This window comes from Haplochromis burtoni, unplaced genomic scaffold, assembly GCF_018398535.1.
Source record: "Haplochromis burtoni strain Fernald_Lab_line unplaced genomic scaffold, NCSU_Asbu1 Contig_769, whole genome shotgun sequence".
NCBI classification, from domain to species: Eukaryota; Metazoa; Chordata; class Actinopteri; order Cichliformes; family Cichlidae; genus Haplochromis; species Haplochromis burtoni.
In genome coordinates this window covers 141,332-157,394 of record NW_024583130.1, presented here as the reverse complement: position 1 = coordinate 157,394, position 16,063 = coordinate 141,332, and the positions used below count along the sequence as shown (strand labels likewise).

Here is a 16,063-nt window from a genome sequence, read left to right as displayed (position 1 = left end):
TGGTGTTCTATAGTCACTATCAATTATGTGAGACAAACTAGGTTATAAAAGGGTATTTGTGAAAAAAAAAGTAATTTCCCACAAACCTGCTCTTCACATCTGTATTAATCAAGTTATAGAGGTCAACGTATTTTTTTCTTTAAATTACTGTATATTTTTTTATTTCATATGCAAAACTATTTTTGTTTCAATGCATTCATTTTCTGGAGAAAGCAGACCTACCGTCACACGTTTTTCACTTGAACATGATGCTGTTCATCTTGTCACCACTGGCTGGTGCTGCTCAGCCGACCATTCCGCATTGGTTTAAGTATTGTTTTCCTTGGAAATGCAAAGTGGGCGTGTCTTGTCTGCTTTGAAATATTCTAGTCACCCAGCAGTTTACTGTACACAAGAGAAAGTCCTTGCACAGGTACGTTCAAAATAGAACCTTTAAATCTTTCGATAGAAGACGAATTTTATTGATAGAGTTTCTATAAAAAGTCTACATGCCCCCAATTTGGGGCATGATTTATTCAACATATATTTTCAGTGTAGTTCAATATTTACTTGCGATCTGATTAGAAAGACTTTCCTTTAATGCTTTTCCTTTTTTCGTTTCTATGTAAAGTTTTTTGCTAGTTTCCTAAAATGTTGGCAGCAAAAGCCTGGATCCAAGGATGCATCCTGCTGGTGTTACTGACATTATGTGGACAAACTGCTGACTGCCAAAGTCAATACAGAGGTAAGCTGAATAAGAACTTGTACAGCCGGTTTGTCATGAATACATAAACATAACAAGTGTTCACCTGTGCTGTAGTATAAATGACTTAATTTGAAGAAGATTTGTTTCTAATATATTTCATCGTGTTTATTTAAATATATTTTTAATCAACACATATGAACAACTAACCTAGTGTTGGACTTTGCCTTGTTCAGACAACATATCTGTTTTTGGAGTCGGGTTTTTTTTTCAGTGAACATCTACAACAACTTTAATTTAAGTGGTCACCAGCATATAAAAGCTGCGAGTATGAGACTACAGAATCACTAGTGTCAGTGAACCTACCTGAAAATTCACCTGCTTCAGCTGTATCGGAACCTTTTCTCACTTTACCCTAAAACATGGTTTTAAAAAGTCATGTTAGTCATGCACACTCCTTCAAATAATTCAAATGTTATCATTAATTTTCCACAGACTCTGCAAATCATGAAGAACTGAGAATCATCCTGGTTGGTAAAACAGGATCAGGAAAGAGTGCGTCTGGAAACACCATTCTGGGGGATTCAACTGCTTTCAAAGAGGGCATGTCACCTGAGTCTGTTACTGACGGCTGTCTCAGAAAAGAGGTAGAAAAAGGTGGAAGAAAATTTGTTGTGATTGACACTCCAGGGCTGTTTGACACAAGCAAAACACAAGATGAAGTGAAAGTAAAAATTGAAGAGTGCATTGAACAGTCAGTTCCTGGACCGCATGCTTTCCTTTTAGTCATCAGCCTGAAGTCAAGGTTCACACAAGAGGAACAGGATGCTGTCACATGGATTGAAGAAAACTTTGGTTCAGATGCTTCCCTATACACCATAGTTCTGTTTACACATGGTGACCTGCTGCAGGATAAATCAGTGGAAGACTATGTAAAAGAAAGTAAACATCTACAAAGACTGATAAACCAGTGTGGAGGAAGGTACTATTCACTCATCAATAATCAGAAAGAAAGCAGAAAACAGGTCAAAAATCTTCTAGATAAAATAGAGGAAATGGTGGAATTGAATGGAGGAAGTCACTACACCAATGAGATGTATGACACAGCCCAGAAGAGGCTTGAAGAAAAAAGCAAAAAGAGTAGGAGAGAGGAAGAGCAAAGAAAAAGGGAAGAAGAGGAGAGGATCAAATTAAACGAGTGGTGTAAAATGCTTGGTATCGCTTCCGTGGGATTATTGGGTGCAGGAGCATACTTTTCATCATATGCTCTCATGGGAATAGGGGGAGCACTTGGATATTCTCAGTTAAATTGCACAATGGGAATGTTTACTTAAGTGTGGGAGATAGGACCACTAAACCTACACCACTCCTCCAGCAAAGAAAAAAATAAGTCAGGCATCCAGTGATGGTTGTACTTTTTTGTTATATAATAGTGTGGTGCGATTTCTGACCAATCACTTGGCAGGGTTTTCTGTTACATAAAACTGACTACTTAAAAAAACAAATACTTTGTAGTCTGTTCATATAGCATATTTATTTTACTCTACTGAGTCATTTATATGATCCTCAGTATGACTCAACTTCTATCATCCTCTGTCATATAGACAGAGGAACTTGGAAATTTAAAAAAAGACCCAGAAGTGAGTTTAGAAATAGTTGAACTACTACCTTTTTAATTTCAAAATAAAATGAAAATGTGCATGCTTTCTCTGTTAGGGGCAGGGGTTTGTTTATTCAAAGGTTTCTCAGTGTATAATTTTGCAACAATAAAATAAATGTTTAAATTATAATGGCTGGTTTTCATTTTCATACTTAGCCTCTTCAGTAATTCATTCCTCATTGGTTTAAGTAGTGTTTTTCAGTGAAATTAATGTGTCGTGAAAGAAGCTGCTGACCTAACAGCTACTGCACACCCGAGGAATCAGTTGGACGGGTACTTTCAAAATAAAACATTTAAATATTTTGATAGATGAACGATTCCTGCACTGCAATGGAATTCAACAGTTGATTCAAAACTGGTGAAGCTACAGCTGATACAAACCTATCACCTTCCTGCTGCTGCTGCTTCATATTAAAAGCTTCACAGCGCCAAACAAGCTGGAGGCTTTTTTGTGAAGTGCGGACAGAACTCGTTAGGAACTTTTGCAAACGTGGTGGAAATTAACAGAGGTATGTGGCAACCTGCCGAAACACTTGTTTTATAACGTCTCTACACCATTGAGTTAAAAGTGCCTGGTGTTATGTTCGTAAGGCTCCTGGCTGTGTTGCACAGCTCTTAGAAATAGATGTACGTCGTCTTTAGTGGTAACACCATTAACCTTGGCGTAGCATTTAGTCCGGATCACTTAGCTCTACTTAGTTCATCAGCTTGTGTGCCCTGCGCACAATCTCCATTAGGGGAGGAACAAGGTGTTTAATGTTTTGTCAACTGATAGCAGTAATAGTATTTGTAGAATATCAATTGAATAACAGTTCAGACTGCCAGCTTTGTACATTGGGCGATTGGTGCACGCGCATTTAAAGTTCTGTAAGTGAGCGAAGGGGGCGTTACTTGTTTTTTTCAAACATTTATCCGATCCGTGAAGCTCACCTTAATAAATTTTGCGTAAATAGTCACTATTAATTTAGGTTCGGAGGGAAGCATTTGTTGAATAATTTTACGTATTGTGAAATTGCTTCATATTTGTGTATGTAGATAAAATAGAGGAAATGGTGGAATTGAATGGAGGAAGTCACTACACCAATGAGATGTATGAGACAGCCCAGAAGAGGCTTGAAGAAGAAAGGGAAACGAGGAGGAGGGAGGAAGAGCAAAGAAAAAGGGAAGAAGAGGAGAGGATCAAATTAAAAGAGTGGTGTAAAATGATATTATATACATCTGCAGCACTTTTGGGTGCAGGGCTGTTTTATACCTCACCTTTTCTCATGGCAGTAGCTTCAGGACTTGGCTTTAATTGCATAATAAGTATGCTTACTTGGGCCTTACACCTTTACAAAACAAAAAGGCCAATATATAATGGCTAACACACTGGGCATCAAATCTTTGTCATTTGGAATTAGGTGGTTTTAAATTGCGTTTCAATTCACTTTATATTTACTTTATGTTGCATTAATTTCTAATTTAATGTGACTGTTTTTTAATAGAGTATTTTTTGTCAAATCACAATTTAAGAATATGTGAAACAGATTTGTAGATATATTAATATTTTAAATTCATCGCACTGTAACAATGTACCACAGTAGAACCATCCTCATTTAGTTCAGTTCAAATTTATGTATATAGTGCAAATTCAAAATCACATTTTCCTCCAGGTGGTGTATATTCTAAGACAGTGTTTCCCAACCATTTGGAGCCACTGCACATATTTCACATTAGAAAAATCACACGGCACACCACCAAACAAATATGCAATTTTTCTCTGCACATCAGGCATAGTGAAATTGGCTTGATTTGAAAAAATAAGCTTTTATTTGTATATTTTGAAATAGGAATAGATATTAAATAATATTATTGTATATTATCTTACATTAAATCTGAAACATAATGCTACAAAATGTCTTTAGCTTTACTGTACATTTTTGCTGTGTGAAACAAACAGTGGTGGTTGGGAGTTGGAGTAAAGAGGATAACAGTGGAGGAATTATATCCTTGAACTTAATTATAGCACTTTCAGAAAGACCTCTAATGTCTCCGCCACTCATTTGTACTAGTTAGGGCACACTGAGCTACTTTTTATTAAGATGATTCATAAGCTTACACTCCTTGTAAGTGATGATATCTATTTAATTCTAGATTATATTTGGTTGGTTTTTTAAGTGTATTAGTTCAACAGTAGAGTTGCAGACTTTCTGAATTATTCTGTAGCACACCATTCAGTGGCAAAGATGAAGTGACCGTAAACACTGAGGAGTGTATTGAGCAATCAGTTCTTGGACATCACACTTTCCTTTTAGTGATCAGTCTGAACTGAGGTTCAGACAAGAGTAGCAGGACACTGTGAAGCGGATTCAGGATACTGTTGTTGCAGATGCTTCCACATAAACCATAGTCCTGCTTACAGATGCTGTTTTGCTTGAGGGTAAATCCTTTGATGGTTATGTGAAAGAGAACAAAAATTTAAAGAAACTAATATGTGACTCAGAGAAGATATTCTCTCTTTAATGACCCGAGTTAGAATCGATTCCAAGTCAGGGAAATTCTAGGTTAAACAGAGAACATAGTAATATTCAATGGATGGTATTACTACATCAATAAGATAGGAAACCTAGAGTAAATGTGCGGGGGGAAGCAAAGACTAGAGCGAAGACTTGCCAGGGACCTTTTGGTGTAGAAGCATGTTGCCCCTCATATGTTCTGGTGACATTAGTTGGAGCACTTGGACACATTCAATTAAATGGCACAATGGACCTTTTTCCTTAGGTGTGAGTTCTATGATGGAAAAAAGTGAAAATAATGGCTAAGAATGTGGCGAATAATAACTTTCAATAACATGTACTTTTAAAATGTTTGTGCATTCCATTCATCCGCATGAAAGGAATTTTTGAATACACTTGTTTTCCATTCTTATTTACCTATTGACTGTTTGTTTATAGTTTCACTTTTTTTTGTCAATTAAAATGGGAAACAAACAAGAGACTTTGCTTATGGGTGATCGTGGCTCAAGAGTTGGCAGTTCATCTTATAATCGGAAGGTTGCCGGTTCGAGCCCTGGCTCGCACAGTGTCGGTCGTTGTGTCCTTGGGCAAGACACTTCACCTACTGCCTACTGGTGATGGCCAGAGGGGCCGATGGCACGATATGGCAGTCTCGCTTCTGTCAGTCTACCCCAGGTAGCTGTGGCTACAACTGTAGCTGCCTCCACCAATGTGTGAATGAATAGTGGAATTGTAAAGTGCTTTGAGGGTCTCAAAAAGCGCTATATAAATGCAATCTGTCATTATTATTACTTCAAATACCAAACATCTACCAAAGTAAAACCATTTTCATCTGTACTGACCTACAACTCTAGGCTCAGACAGATCCTTTTCTTTTATTTTAAATTTCTTTACATTTTTTAAAAAAAAGAATAAGATGAACTTGAGCATGAGGGGGTCAAGAATATCTCTCCTTTAAAAATAGAGCAAAGTCATTATAGAGTTATTGTAAAATATATACATTTTATATAAATAATAAAATATTCTTATGTGATTAAATGAGAAACCTTAATATTTTTGTTGGTTTGCTGTGAAAACTTCTCAGCAATGTCCAAACACAAACCTGTTAACCATATTTAGAGGGCTGTGGACAGCCTACACAGACAGTTTTCACATTTCAAACTGAAGACAATACAAGGAAATGGGAAGCCCCCGGTGCCTAGGCTTCCAGAAGTTTCCCACAACGTTAATGTGAAATGTGTCGAGACACAGTCTACGTTTGTCTTGTCTAAGTTCAGAACTCAGGTCTGAAAAAACTGACTTGGCCACCTGGGACATATAAAGCAAGATCTGAAGTAATGGCTGAAGGTAAGATCATCTCTCTGAACTAGTTTAAAAATGCACTAATTATTTAATTACTCTAGGATGTGATATTGATACACTGAAAAGGGCAAAAGAGGCAAAGTCAAAAAGATACAGACCTTCTTAAAGATGTCAGTGACTAATCTTACCTTTTTTTCTCTCAATGGTGTAACTTGTGACAGAAATACAACTCAGAGAAAAGAAGCAGAAAACTCTACCTCGGTCTGATGGGTGTGGTCTGAAAAACTTTGATGGTATGCTCCTTCATTTTCTCTCTAGTCACTCGACTCTACTAGTAGCTGTTCTACTCTAATTTCAGTAATTATGTATCAGAATCAGAATACTTTACTAATCCCAGGGGAAATTATTTGGTCACAGATCACAGGAGCTCCAAGACAGTAAGAACAGTAACTAACAACAATATATAAATGTTGTTTTATTTACTATTTTTTTTAAATAACAACAAATGAATGAATAGTATATTTCAAGGAAAATATGCTAAAGGATTTTTTTCTCCAGTCCAGAGATTAAATTAAAAAACAACAAAAAAAAAAAAAACACACTAACTTAAGACTAACAAGGCAGAAAAGAAAGGATTCATTTTTTTTTTGTAAATGCCAGTAATTCTGTGTCTGTTGTTTTTACCACAGGTCTGGATTTGCCTGGAGGTTTGAGGATAGTCTTAGTGGGAAAGACTGGATCAGGGAAGAGTGCAACAGGAAACACTATCCTTGGAAGAATTGCCTTCAAAGAGGATCCCAGCCCTGTGTCTGTGACCAAACACTGTGAGATGCATAGTGGGGAAGTGGATGGGACCTTGGTGCAGGTTATTGACACTCCGGGTCTGTTTGATACAGGCATCTCAGAGGAAGAATTAAAAGTCAGAATAGAGGAGTGTGTCAAAATGTCAGTTCCTGGCCCTCATGCTTTCCTACTGGTAATCCGGCTTGGAGTAAGGTTCACGGAAGAGGAAAGAAATGCTGTTAAGTGGATCCAAGATAACTTTGGAGACGATGCTTCCATGTACACAATCATGCTGTTTACGTGTAAAGATCAAGCTAAAGCTGACAATGCTCTGAAGGAGTGCAAGGAGCTACGGAGACTCTCGATCACATTTGGACGCAGATATCATGCTTTCAACAACACTGACATGGATGACCGCGTGCAGGTAAAAGAGCTGATCAACATGATCAAGGAAATGGTACACGATAACGGCGGTAAGCACTACACAAATGAAATGTATGAGAAAGCCCAGAGGAAGCTGAGAGAGGAGGAGGAGCGGAGGAAGCAAGAGGAGGAACAGAAGAAAGAGGAGGAAAGGAAAATATGGGATGCAGAGAGACAGAAGCAGGAGGAAAAGAAAATCAGGAAGAAAAAGGTTCAAAGAAAGAATATACGCGTGGCCGCAGCTTCTGCTGTTGTCTTGGTGTTTGCTGGGGTGGTCATTGCAGTGGGAGCTAACACCACAGTAGCCCTGGCTCTAGGCGCCCCTGCACTTGTCCTGGGAATCTTATGCGGTTTATCTGCCATTTTCATTTGGAAAGGCATAAAATGCAAGGCTAAAGCAAACGTGCCTGTATAACAAGATGGAGGGTAGTGGCAAGGCTATTGTTCGGCTACAGTTTGTGTCACTGAATAAAAAACAGAAATATTCCATATACAGTATTAGTATCCCACACATTATGGTTTGGAACTATGCGTTAGTGACTTGTTTAGGTTCTGTTTCAAAACGAGTATGTGAATTTAAAGCTAATAGTAAACAAATGGTATGAAATGTGCTTGTTTGTCTTTTTTATCGTTTACATCTTATATATGAATGTGAGTATCACTTCTATTGGCTCTTTAGTAGGATTCAAAATAATTAATATTAAAACCCAAATGTAAAAAGATTTTTCACCTATAGATTATACCTTGGTAACTTATAACTGTTAAAATGCGCAGACACTGACACACTGCTTCCTTTACTTTTTATTAGTAGCATTCTGAGCTCATTTCCCCAAAGGAAATGAGAAACAATGGTAGACGTCCATTGACCCATCACGTCTGCGGAAACAGAGCAAGTCCTCATTGTCCTGCCACTACAACAATGTCAGTGCATACCATCAGTACAAACATGACCAGCACAGATGTTAAAATGAATGGTAGTTAGTTTCTGTCAGCCACAAAAGGATCAAAGTAAGGACACTGCTACTTGTTCTGCAATTAAGAACAAAACACACTGAAGCTGAACATTATTTATTTAAAATTACAAATGAAAGGAGGCTCAGTATCAAATAAAGGGTGTGTTCAGATGTGAAAAGGTTGTAAACTGAGTTGTGGTGCTTCAAATGTACAGGTTATATTTTAAATGCCAACTACACCTACAACCTGTATTACAGGTTAGATTGGTCTATTTTCATCTGTTTGACTAATACCTGCAATGGAATGAGTGTTATGTATTATTTGCTAATGAATCTTACAAGAAAACTTGTACCAAGAATCATTTCTTGTTTCAGTTTCATTTGTCATAAGTGCGGTTTGTTTATTTATTATGCATTTTGTGTTTATTTCCATCCATTTATGCCAAGAAAACCTTATGACCTTTCATATAGCCTAAACCAGACCAAGTGTAAAATCTAATTATTTTAATGCAGTTTGAATGTGATATCATAACATGGTAATTTAGCTGTCAGCCAGTGTATGATTAGTGTTGTATATCAGCAAGACTGATGAATTTCAACATGGAGGTTTTTGCACAATCTTGGTGGTGGGGCATGAGCAAAAAAGAACTAATGACATTCTGGTACAGAGTGGATGACTTTATTTAAAACAATGAAAGAAGGCATTAGCACAAGAAATGGCATTGATTTTAGTGGAAAATGTACTTTCAAATGCCCTTTTATAGTAAAATTAAATATAAAACTGTAAATCAGATCATACATTAAATTTAAAAACAAAAAACCCAATCCTGACAAGAATTTACAGTAAATATCTATAATGAACCGTAAGTATCAGATAACTTCAGGTACATAGTCCAGCTTGTCTATCATTGCACAACAGATGATTTGAATAAGTCGCACCATTGTAGAAGAAAAACAAATTAAAAATAAGAAATACTACTTAAAAAGTGCTGTAAATGTTGTAATACAATACAAAGATGAGAGAGTAGTGACAATGCAGATTAAAATATGATTAAGAGATGTTGAATCATTTTCTTTTTGCTTCACCTCTACATAACTATATGTTTTCAATAAATATTCTCTTTTTTTGATTATCTATGGAAACAAACTATTGCATGATGAAAAAAAAAAGCATTATGAAATAAACCGTACACCAAACCTGATGATCTTCATAAAGTTTAAAACAGCAGGTATAATATCAAGCGTGAATTTGTCCTTGTATACAAAAAGCCTCTTCTTCATAAAGAGACTTCATAAAGGTCGTGGCTTGGTAATGCTTAGCTGTTCTCTGTTTTAGGTCTGATCCAGCCCCCAATGCCTTTAACAATCCCTGCTCCTACAAACATTAATAGAGGCCGAACGGATGCGACTGCTGCTTCCTCTGCCATTACAGCAGCACCAACTGCAGGTGCAGCAGCTGCTGCTCCTGCCGCTCCTGCCACAAGCAAATAATTACCTGCAGAGTTCAATGTGTCTCCACATTTGCGCCACCATTTGTTCCAATTCATCTGTTTCTGGGCCTCTTCGTATTTGCTGCCAGTGTAATGGTTCCCGTTTAATTGCACTGTCTGGTCTATCTTTTCAAACAGATCAACTACCTGAGTGCGATTTTTCTTGCATGTGTTGTCAAATACAACATACCCAGCTTTACACTCAGCGAGGAGCTCCTTCAGATCAGGACTTTGCTCTAAGTAGTTTTCAATGGATGTTTCTTTGAACTGATCTCCCCTTGTGAAAAGCACTGCTGTATACTTTGAGGCTTCATCCCCAAAGTTTTCTTTGATCCATTTAACAGAACTCTTCTCTTCTTTTGTGAAGCGCACATCCAATCTGATCACTAGCAGAAACATATGGGGTCCTGGGACAGACAGCATTATACATTTTTCTGTTTCCTTTTTCAGTTCCTCTTCTTTAATTGATGTGTCAAAGATTCCAGGGGTGTCAACAAAACTCACAGTTTTGTGAGTTGTCCAGTCTCTTTCTTACACATCTTTGTTACAGAAGATGGAGATATTCCTTCGTCAAAAGCTTTGTAACCCAAGATAGTATTCCCTGTTGCACTCTTTCCTGAGCCAGTTTTCCCCAGCAGAACAATCCTCAAGTCACAGATCACAGGAGAGGAGTCTGTGGGGATAAATTTTAAAAATCAAAACAACTCATGGGTTCCAGATCAGGTTACATAAGCAGTGATAGAAAATGCATGCATGCATAAAAGTAAAAATAGCAACCTTCTGTTTTGGTTAAACCCATCTTGCTGTAGGGAAAAAGAGGAACAGGAAAAACCACAAAACCTTTCTTCTACAGCAGGTATGTTTGTACTGAGGCGTGCCAGTCACCCTCTATAGTTCTTTGTCTCTGGCTTTTTCCAACATAGTGTTTTCTAGTAAAATGAAACTCTTGCTCACCACAGTGGGTTTCAGTGAAACGAAACTATTCAGCTATGACAAACATGTTTAAAGAAGATCTGGAAACTCATTTCCATTTTTTTCACTTATGTGTCCAGTCATTGATTGACAAAATGATGAAATTGATGAAATAAAATAAATAAAAACAAAAACACATGGATGTGCAAATAAAACAGAAACATATTACAGGCACTGAACTGAAATTACAACTCAAACAATGCCTGCAGTTTTTCATGTCCAGGAGCTCAAAGGAATAAGCTTTTCTGGAATCTGCTGATAAACAGCATAAAAACCTCTGAAGAAAGGTCAGCAACAGAGTAGCCCTAATTCTTGGCTTCTCTCTCTATCCATAGAATTGCAAAACATATATCATAATCTATGTTATTACATTTTATGCTATTTAATTACATTTCACATCATGGTAAAGCTACTTTTTTATGTGTGCAAGTGGTTTTATGGTGTTCTTAGTATATTTTAATTATAATTTAATGTTAAGTATATCTTTACAACTTCAGCTGCACCAAGCAGGAGGAACACACCTAATCCCATTGTATCCTGAATACAATGACGACAAAAGGCTTTCATTTCTGTACTAAACACTGTTTCCCAGGCTGTGGGCAGTAGTGATCTTTATTATTGAGGGAGCTCTTTGCAGACACCTTGCATTGTCAATATTAATGATATTTGGTACAAATATAAAAAACAAACATAACAAAGTAAATGTTATAAAAGCTCAGACTTATATGTCTAAATGTCAACAATTTGCTCTTAAATGTGGCCCCTTTTTACCATTTTTTCTGATATTGTGGGAATTAAGTATGAACCAACCAAATGCAAAAGGGCCACTTTCACTCAAATAATAGAACAAGACAACTGTGTCATGTAAAACCTTTACATCAACACCGATTATTAATAATAATGGATTGGATTTATATAGCGCTTTTCAAGGCACCCAAAGCGCTTTACAATACCACTATTCATTCACTCTCACATTCATACACTGGTGGAGGCAAGCTACGGTTGTAGCCACAGCTGCCCTGGGGCAGACTGACAGAAGCGAGGCTGCCATATCGCGCCATCGGCCCCTACACCAGTAGGGTAAAGTGTCTTGCCCAGGGACACAACGACCAGGACAGAGAGCCTAGGGATCGAACCGGCGACCTTCCGGTTACAGATGCGATTCCCAACCCCCTGAGCCACGGTCGCCCATAATGGGTTATTCCTATAAGTAATTTCTGTATACTGGTAGGTGGAAATCTGTTCTGAATATGGAGTCAGATTTTCACATCTTAAATGTTTTTTTTTTTCAAAAGTGTTAGCAAACATTTCTCTGCTAACACATGTGACATGTGTACCTGTTATTTGTATGTGTCTTTATTGCTGTGAGACACGTCAAATATGGATTTAGTTTAGTTTTTACTATCATCAGTGTGCAGTTTACCCTCATAGCAGCCACTGCACACTGTCAGCTCATACAAACATTACCAGACACAGCATTACTCTAATTGCATACTAAAATTTAAATTAAACAAATACAACTGCACTAAATTACCTGTTACATGGTGTATTAAATTGCCTTCATTATCACTCATTTTGTCACTTTAACACTAATTTTATGTAGAGTTATAACTGCACCAAAGGTCTAAAAGCTGACTCGATTTTAAGGTAATTAATTCAGAGACAGTGATTATACTCACAGAAAGTGTGGCGTTATTTAGCAGGTTTAATTTGAGCTGGTAAAGGAGTTTGTGAAAAGATGGGTGAAGAAGCAGTGACAACAAACACAGGACCTCATGTTGAAACAATGAAACCAGCTGTGTCAGAAGGAGTATAAGTCAGTGCGAAAAGGATGCTGTTAAAACTGTTAATAGGATGTCACCATCAGGAAAGCCTGCGAAGCACAGAAATGGTTAGAACATAGGCCTCAAATGGACCTTATGCCAGTGTGGTAGTGTTAGCAGTGTCTCTAATACCATCTAGTGGCTGGCTGATCATAGAAAAACTTATAATTTAAACTCCCATAAAAAACAAAACTAGTGCTCAAAGAACATTTTTTTGTTTTTTAAAAATATAAAAACATTTTGTTACAAAATATGTAATTTAATATGACACTTTTAGTTCTTATTAGAGTTTTTCCATTTCTGTAGTATCCCACTATAGTCAGTTTGGCATATGCTAATGAGCTTCAAACTACTCCCTGACTTCATCCTCAGCCTCATTCTGCCCACTCAAGCTCAAAGAGATGAGAACATAGTAGCAAGCAACAATGTCTGTAACAAAGTGTCCTAGTGTCCTTGTGCTGTTATTTCATTTTTTGCATAACCAGCTCTGTGTCTGTGGTGTGTATTTAGTATGCACTATTACACTGCTGCCCTCCTACATCTCTGTGTGTGAGATCTAGTGAGACAAACTGGTCAGTCACAACAGAAGAAGGACATCAGCTACTTCCATCATATAGCTACTCTGTATCAACACACAAAAGATTATGAAACCATCATATCGTCTGTGGACAAAAGATTAAAGTAAGTGTTGAAGAAATTTGTGTAAAATATGTTACTGACAGGACTACTTTTTGACTGCTGTACAAAATTTTCTGATGCTATTTTATGTCTTAGCAAATTTTAAATGTGTCTCTATGAAATTAATTTCCTGAAGTTGATTTCATCTTTTCAGCATAACTATTGGAAGAAAAAGAAAGCACACTGAGGAGAAGAAGTGCTTTTGAGGCAACTGCTGTTGTGATTTGGAGCTATATAAATAAAATTCAGTTGAACTGAACTGAATTGAAGGGACCCATACAAACAGCTTAAAATCCCTTTAAATGACTGGAATATAGTGGAGAAGAAAAGAAAAAAAACTGGACCAGGATATTTCATAGAAAATATCACTTTGAGGCATTTTTCTAAAAGAAAAGTAACAATGGCATCAACAGGTCTTCAGCTGATGGGTTTGGTGCTGGCTCTGCTGGGTTGGGTTTGTGGGGCGCTGGTGTGTGCTGCTCCTCTTTGGCGGGTATCTGCATTCGTAGGTGGAGAGATAGTCATTGCCCAGGTGTTGTGGGAAGGACTGTGGATGAACTGTCTGTCTCAGACCACAGGACAGATCCAGTGCAAGACCTATGACTCCACCCTGGCACTGCCTATGTTTACCCAAGCAGCCCGGAGCCTCGCAGTTCTGTCTTTACTTCTCTGTCTTCTGGCCATCATCCTCGGGGTGTCAGGAGCCAAATGTACTCACTGCATGGGAGACAATAACCAGGACTCCAAGGCAAGACTGGAAAGGATAGCAGGGGTGCTCTTCATTGTGGCTGGGCTTGCCTACTTGATACCCATCTGTGGGACTGCCTATGCAATCATCAGGGACTTCTATGATCCAAATGTTGCTGCGCCTTTGAAAAGAGAACTGGGGCCAGCATTGTACCTGGGTTGGGGGGCCAGCATACTGCTCCTGGTGGGGGGAGCTCTGCTGCACATCGGCTCTCCTCCACCAGGAGCAAGAGCTCTGCCCATTATTGGAAGACCAGCAAAAGACAACCAACTCACAGCAGCAACAGGAGAGGTAAAGCAACAAGAGAAATCCTTTGTATGAAACCAGTGGGTATTTGAACAGATACAGAGGTCACAACTTCATTATTTAAGTTTCTGGAAATTGCAAGGTCATTATCTACAAGGGGATATTCAGAACATAATAGGTTTCATAGTATTATAAAGTTAAGTTTGGTTTGTTAAATTAAGTTTATTTAATAAGGTGGAAGGCTTATGACTTTTTTACTCTCAAAAATGATATAATTTGCATGACAAATCTTTAATGACTAAATTGAAAAAATATGACTTATGTAACAAATGTGATACAAATTAAAACTCATATATGCAGATTAAAATTTGAAATAATGTTATATATATTTTGTCTAAAAGTTCAACAAACACTCCATTATCAAAAAAAAAAAAAGATTTCTGGCAGTTATTTCATGATTCAGGTTTTAAAGAACTAATTAATCCTAATTTGAACAAGCTGCTAAGGAAATGGATAGAAGGGCTTTTTAAAAGAGTAGAAAGTGAAATGAGTTGTGGGTGGATTGCAGATGTTTACTAATGCATGTGACTTACATTTGTCAGATTCCAATCAGCCTCTGCTTGTGTTTGTGCGTGTGTGTGGGGGCTGTCTGTGTACAGAAGACCAGTGTGCATATTGTAGCTGTGTGAGCTGGTGTTTGCACTGAAAATATGTGTGGGCAGTTGGAGCAATGCCATTTACTTTTAACACACACAAAGAAATTGTTAAATTTCATTTTAGTCTACTATTATTAGATATACATTTTATAGCTTGATGACAGTTGGGACTTTTTCCACTAGTAATAATTATTGATCTAAATGTTATTTCCAGTAAACACAGTTTTTCTATTTTAGTGTAATAAAACAAATACATTTTTACTTGTGTTTTTTCAGATTGTGTTTTAATACTGCATTTTTTTTCTGTCAAGTCAGCAAATGCAATGAATATAATACAATATACTTTACTAAGAATTGTTTTATTCCTATTGTTTTTAATTAATTCTTTTATTTGGATTGTAATGACCTATGCACAACAATAAATGTGTTTGCCATCACAACAGCTGTTTGTCCTGTTCATATTTGATGTCTAATGAAACTGAGTAAACATGTATTGAATGTAACCATCCCAGAAAAAGACGTTCACAAAATTCTATTCCCAGTGCTCTTTATTGTCAAGACTTTACCACACATTGAACATTTCCTAATCTAATAAAAAAAAATCCAAGCTGGGTTTGCTTTAAAAAAAAATGGCCTCAAGAGCAACACACATTCTCGCTGAAGGACAGCTGCAATGATATGTTAATGATTACCTCACGTGTCACCGATTATGAACACAGAACAAAATTTGTCCTTTGAGGTCTTTTCAGTCTGAACTTGAACGTTATGCAGAATCTAGATTATCATTTAAGCATTCGGCTCACATTGTTCTTGTTAACCATTTCCCGTTTACTGCATGTTTGTTTATCAGTGTGTGTGTGTGTGTGTGTGTTGTGTGTGTGTGTGTGTGTGTGTGTGGTGTGTGTGTTGTGTGTGGTGTATACAGTTAGAGAGTATGAGTAAGAGAGAATGAAATGAACAGTGAGTCAACCGCTGCTGGATCTTAAAGCACTTTGAGTAGTAATAGCACCCAAAAAACACAAGGGGGCAGTAAACTGTAAGGAAACAATGCAACAACCTTTATATATTACTTTTGGGACCGGTTTAGGTGTCATTATGTGATCATTGTTTAGTTTTACATCAGAAAGAAACAAAGCACACATCACCTGAGAA

The 16,063-nt window shown here is 37.3% G+C and overlaps 3 protein-coding genes and 1 pseudogene across 4 annotated transcripts; 3 read left to right on the top strand and 1 right to left on the bottom strand.

The window, feature by feature from the left end:
* Positions 1 to 348: 348 nt before the first annotated feature.
* Positions 349 to 3,745, top strand: LOC102290903 (GTPase IMAP family member 9). Of its 2 annotated transcripts, XM_042215594.1 has the most exons (4): positions 349 to 412; positions 612 to 724; positions 1,178 to 1,740; positions 3,395 to 3,745. In XM_042215594.1, exons 2-4 carry the CDS (start codon positions 631 to 633, stop codon positions 3,704 to 3,706), a joined length of 969 nt encoding a protein of 322 aa, XP_042071528.1. In that variant the 5' UTR covers positions 349 to 412; positions 612 to 630; the 3' UTR covers positions 3,707 to 3,745. The 2 variants fall into 2 exon arrangements, with proteins under 2 accessions (XP_042071528.1, XP_005950385.1); XM_005950323.2 differs by having other exon boundaries at positions 356 to 412; positions 611 to 724; positions 1,178 to 3,463.
* Positions 3,746 to 5,619: 1,874 nt separating this feature from the next.
* LOC102291730 (GTPase IMAP family member 4) lies at positions 5,620 to 9,357 on the top strand. Its single transcript, XM_005950324.3, has 3 exons — positions 5,620 to 6,184; positions 6,361 to 6,432; positions 6,829 to 9,357. Exons 1-3 carry the CDS (start codon positions 6,175 to 6,177, stop codon positions 7,758 to 7,760), a joined length of 1,014 nt encoding a protein of 337 aa, XP_005950386.1. The 5' UTR covers positions 5,620 to 6,174; the 3' UTR covers positions 7,761 to 9,357.
* A 95-nt stretch (positions 9,358 to 9,452) lies between these two features.
* On the bottom strand, positions 9,453 to 11,083 carry LOC102291437 (annotated as a pseudogene).
* Positions 11,084 to 12,833: 1,750 nt separating this feature from the next.
* LOC102292057 (claudin-9) lies at positions 12,834 to 15,760 on the top strand. Its single transcript, XM_005950325.2, has 2 exons — positions 12,834 to 13,264; positions 13,416 to 15,760. Exon 2 carries the CDS (start codon positions 13,662 to 13,664, stop codon positions 14,328 to 14,330), a length of 669 nt encoding a protein of 222 aa, XP_005950387.1. The 5' UTR covers positions 12,834 to 13,264; positions 13,416 to 13,661; the 3' UTR covers positions 14,331 to 15,760.
* The last annotated feature ends 303 nt before the right edge of the window (positions 15,761 to 16,063 follow it).

What these genes read in the sequence shown, in the direction of transcription:
- LOC102290903 (XM_042215594.1), top strand. Translation starts at nt 631, where the DNA reads ATGTTGGCAGCAAAAGCCTGGATCCAAGGATGCATCCTGCTGGTGTTA. An exon ending in CTGCCAAAGTCAATACAGAG is followed by an intron (nt 725 to 1,177) that starts GTAAGCTGAATA and finishes AATTTTCCACAG; the next exon opens with ACTCTGCAAATCATGAAGAA. An exon ending in TAGATAAAATAGAGGAAATG is followed by an intron (nt 1,741 to 3,394) that starts GTGGAATTGAAT and finishes ATAGAGGAAATG; the next exon opens with GTGGAATTGAATGGAGGAAG.
- LOC102291730 (XM_005950324.3), top strand. An exon ending in TGGTCTGAAAAACTTTGATG is followed by an intron (nt 6,433 to 6,828) that starts GTATGCTCCTTC and finishes TTTTTACCACAG; the next exon opens with GTCTGGATTTGCCTGGAGGT.
- LOC102292057 (XM_005950325.2), top strand. Translation starts at nt 13,662, where the DNA reads ATGGCATCAACAGGTCTTCAGCTGATGGGTTTGGTGCTGGCTCTGCTG.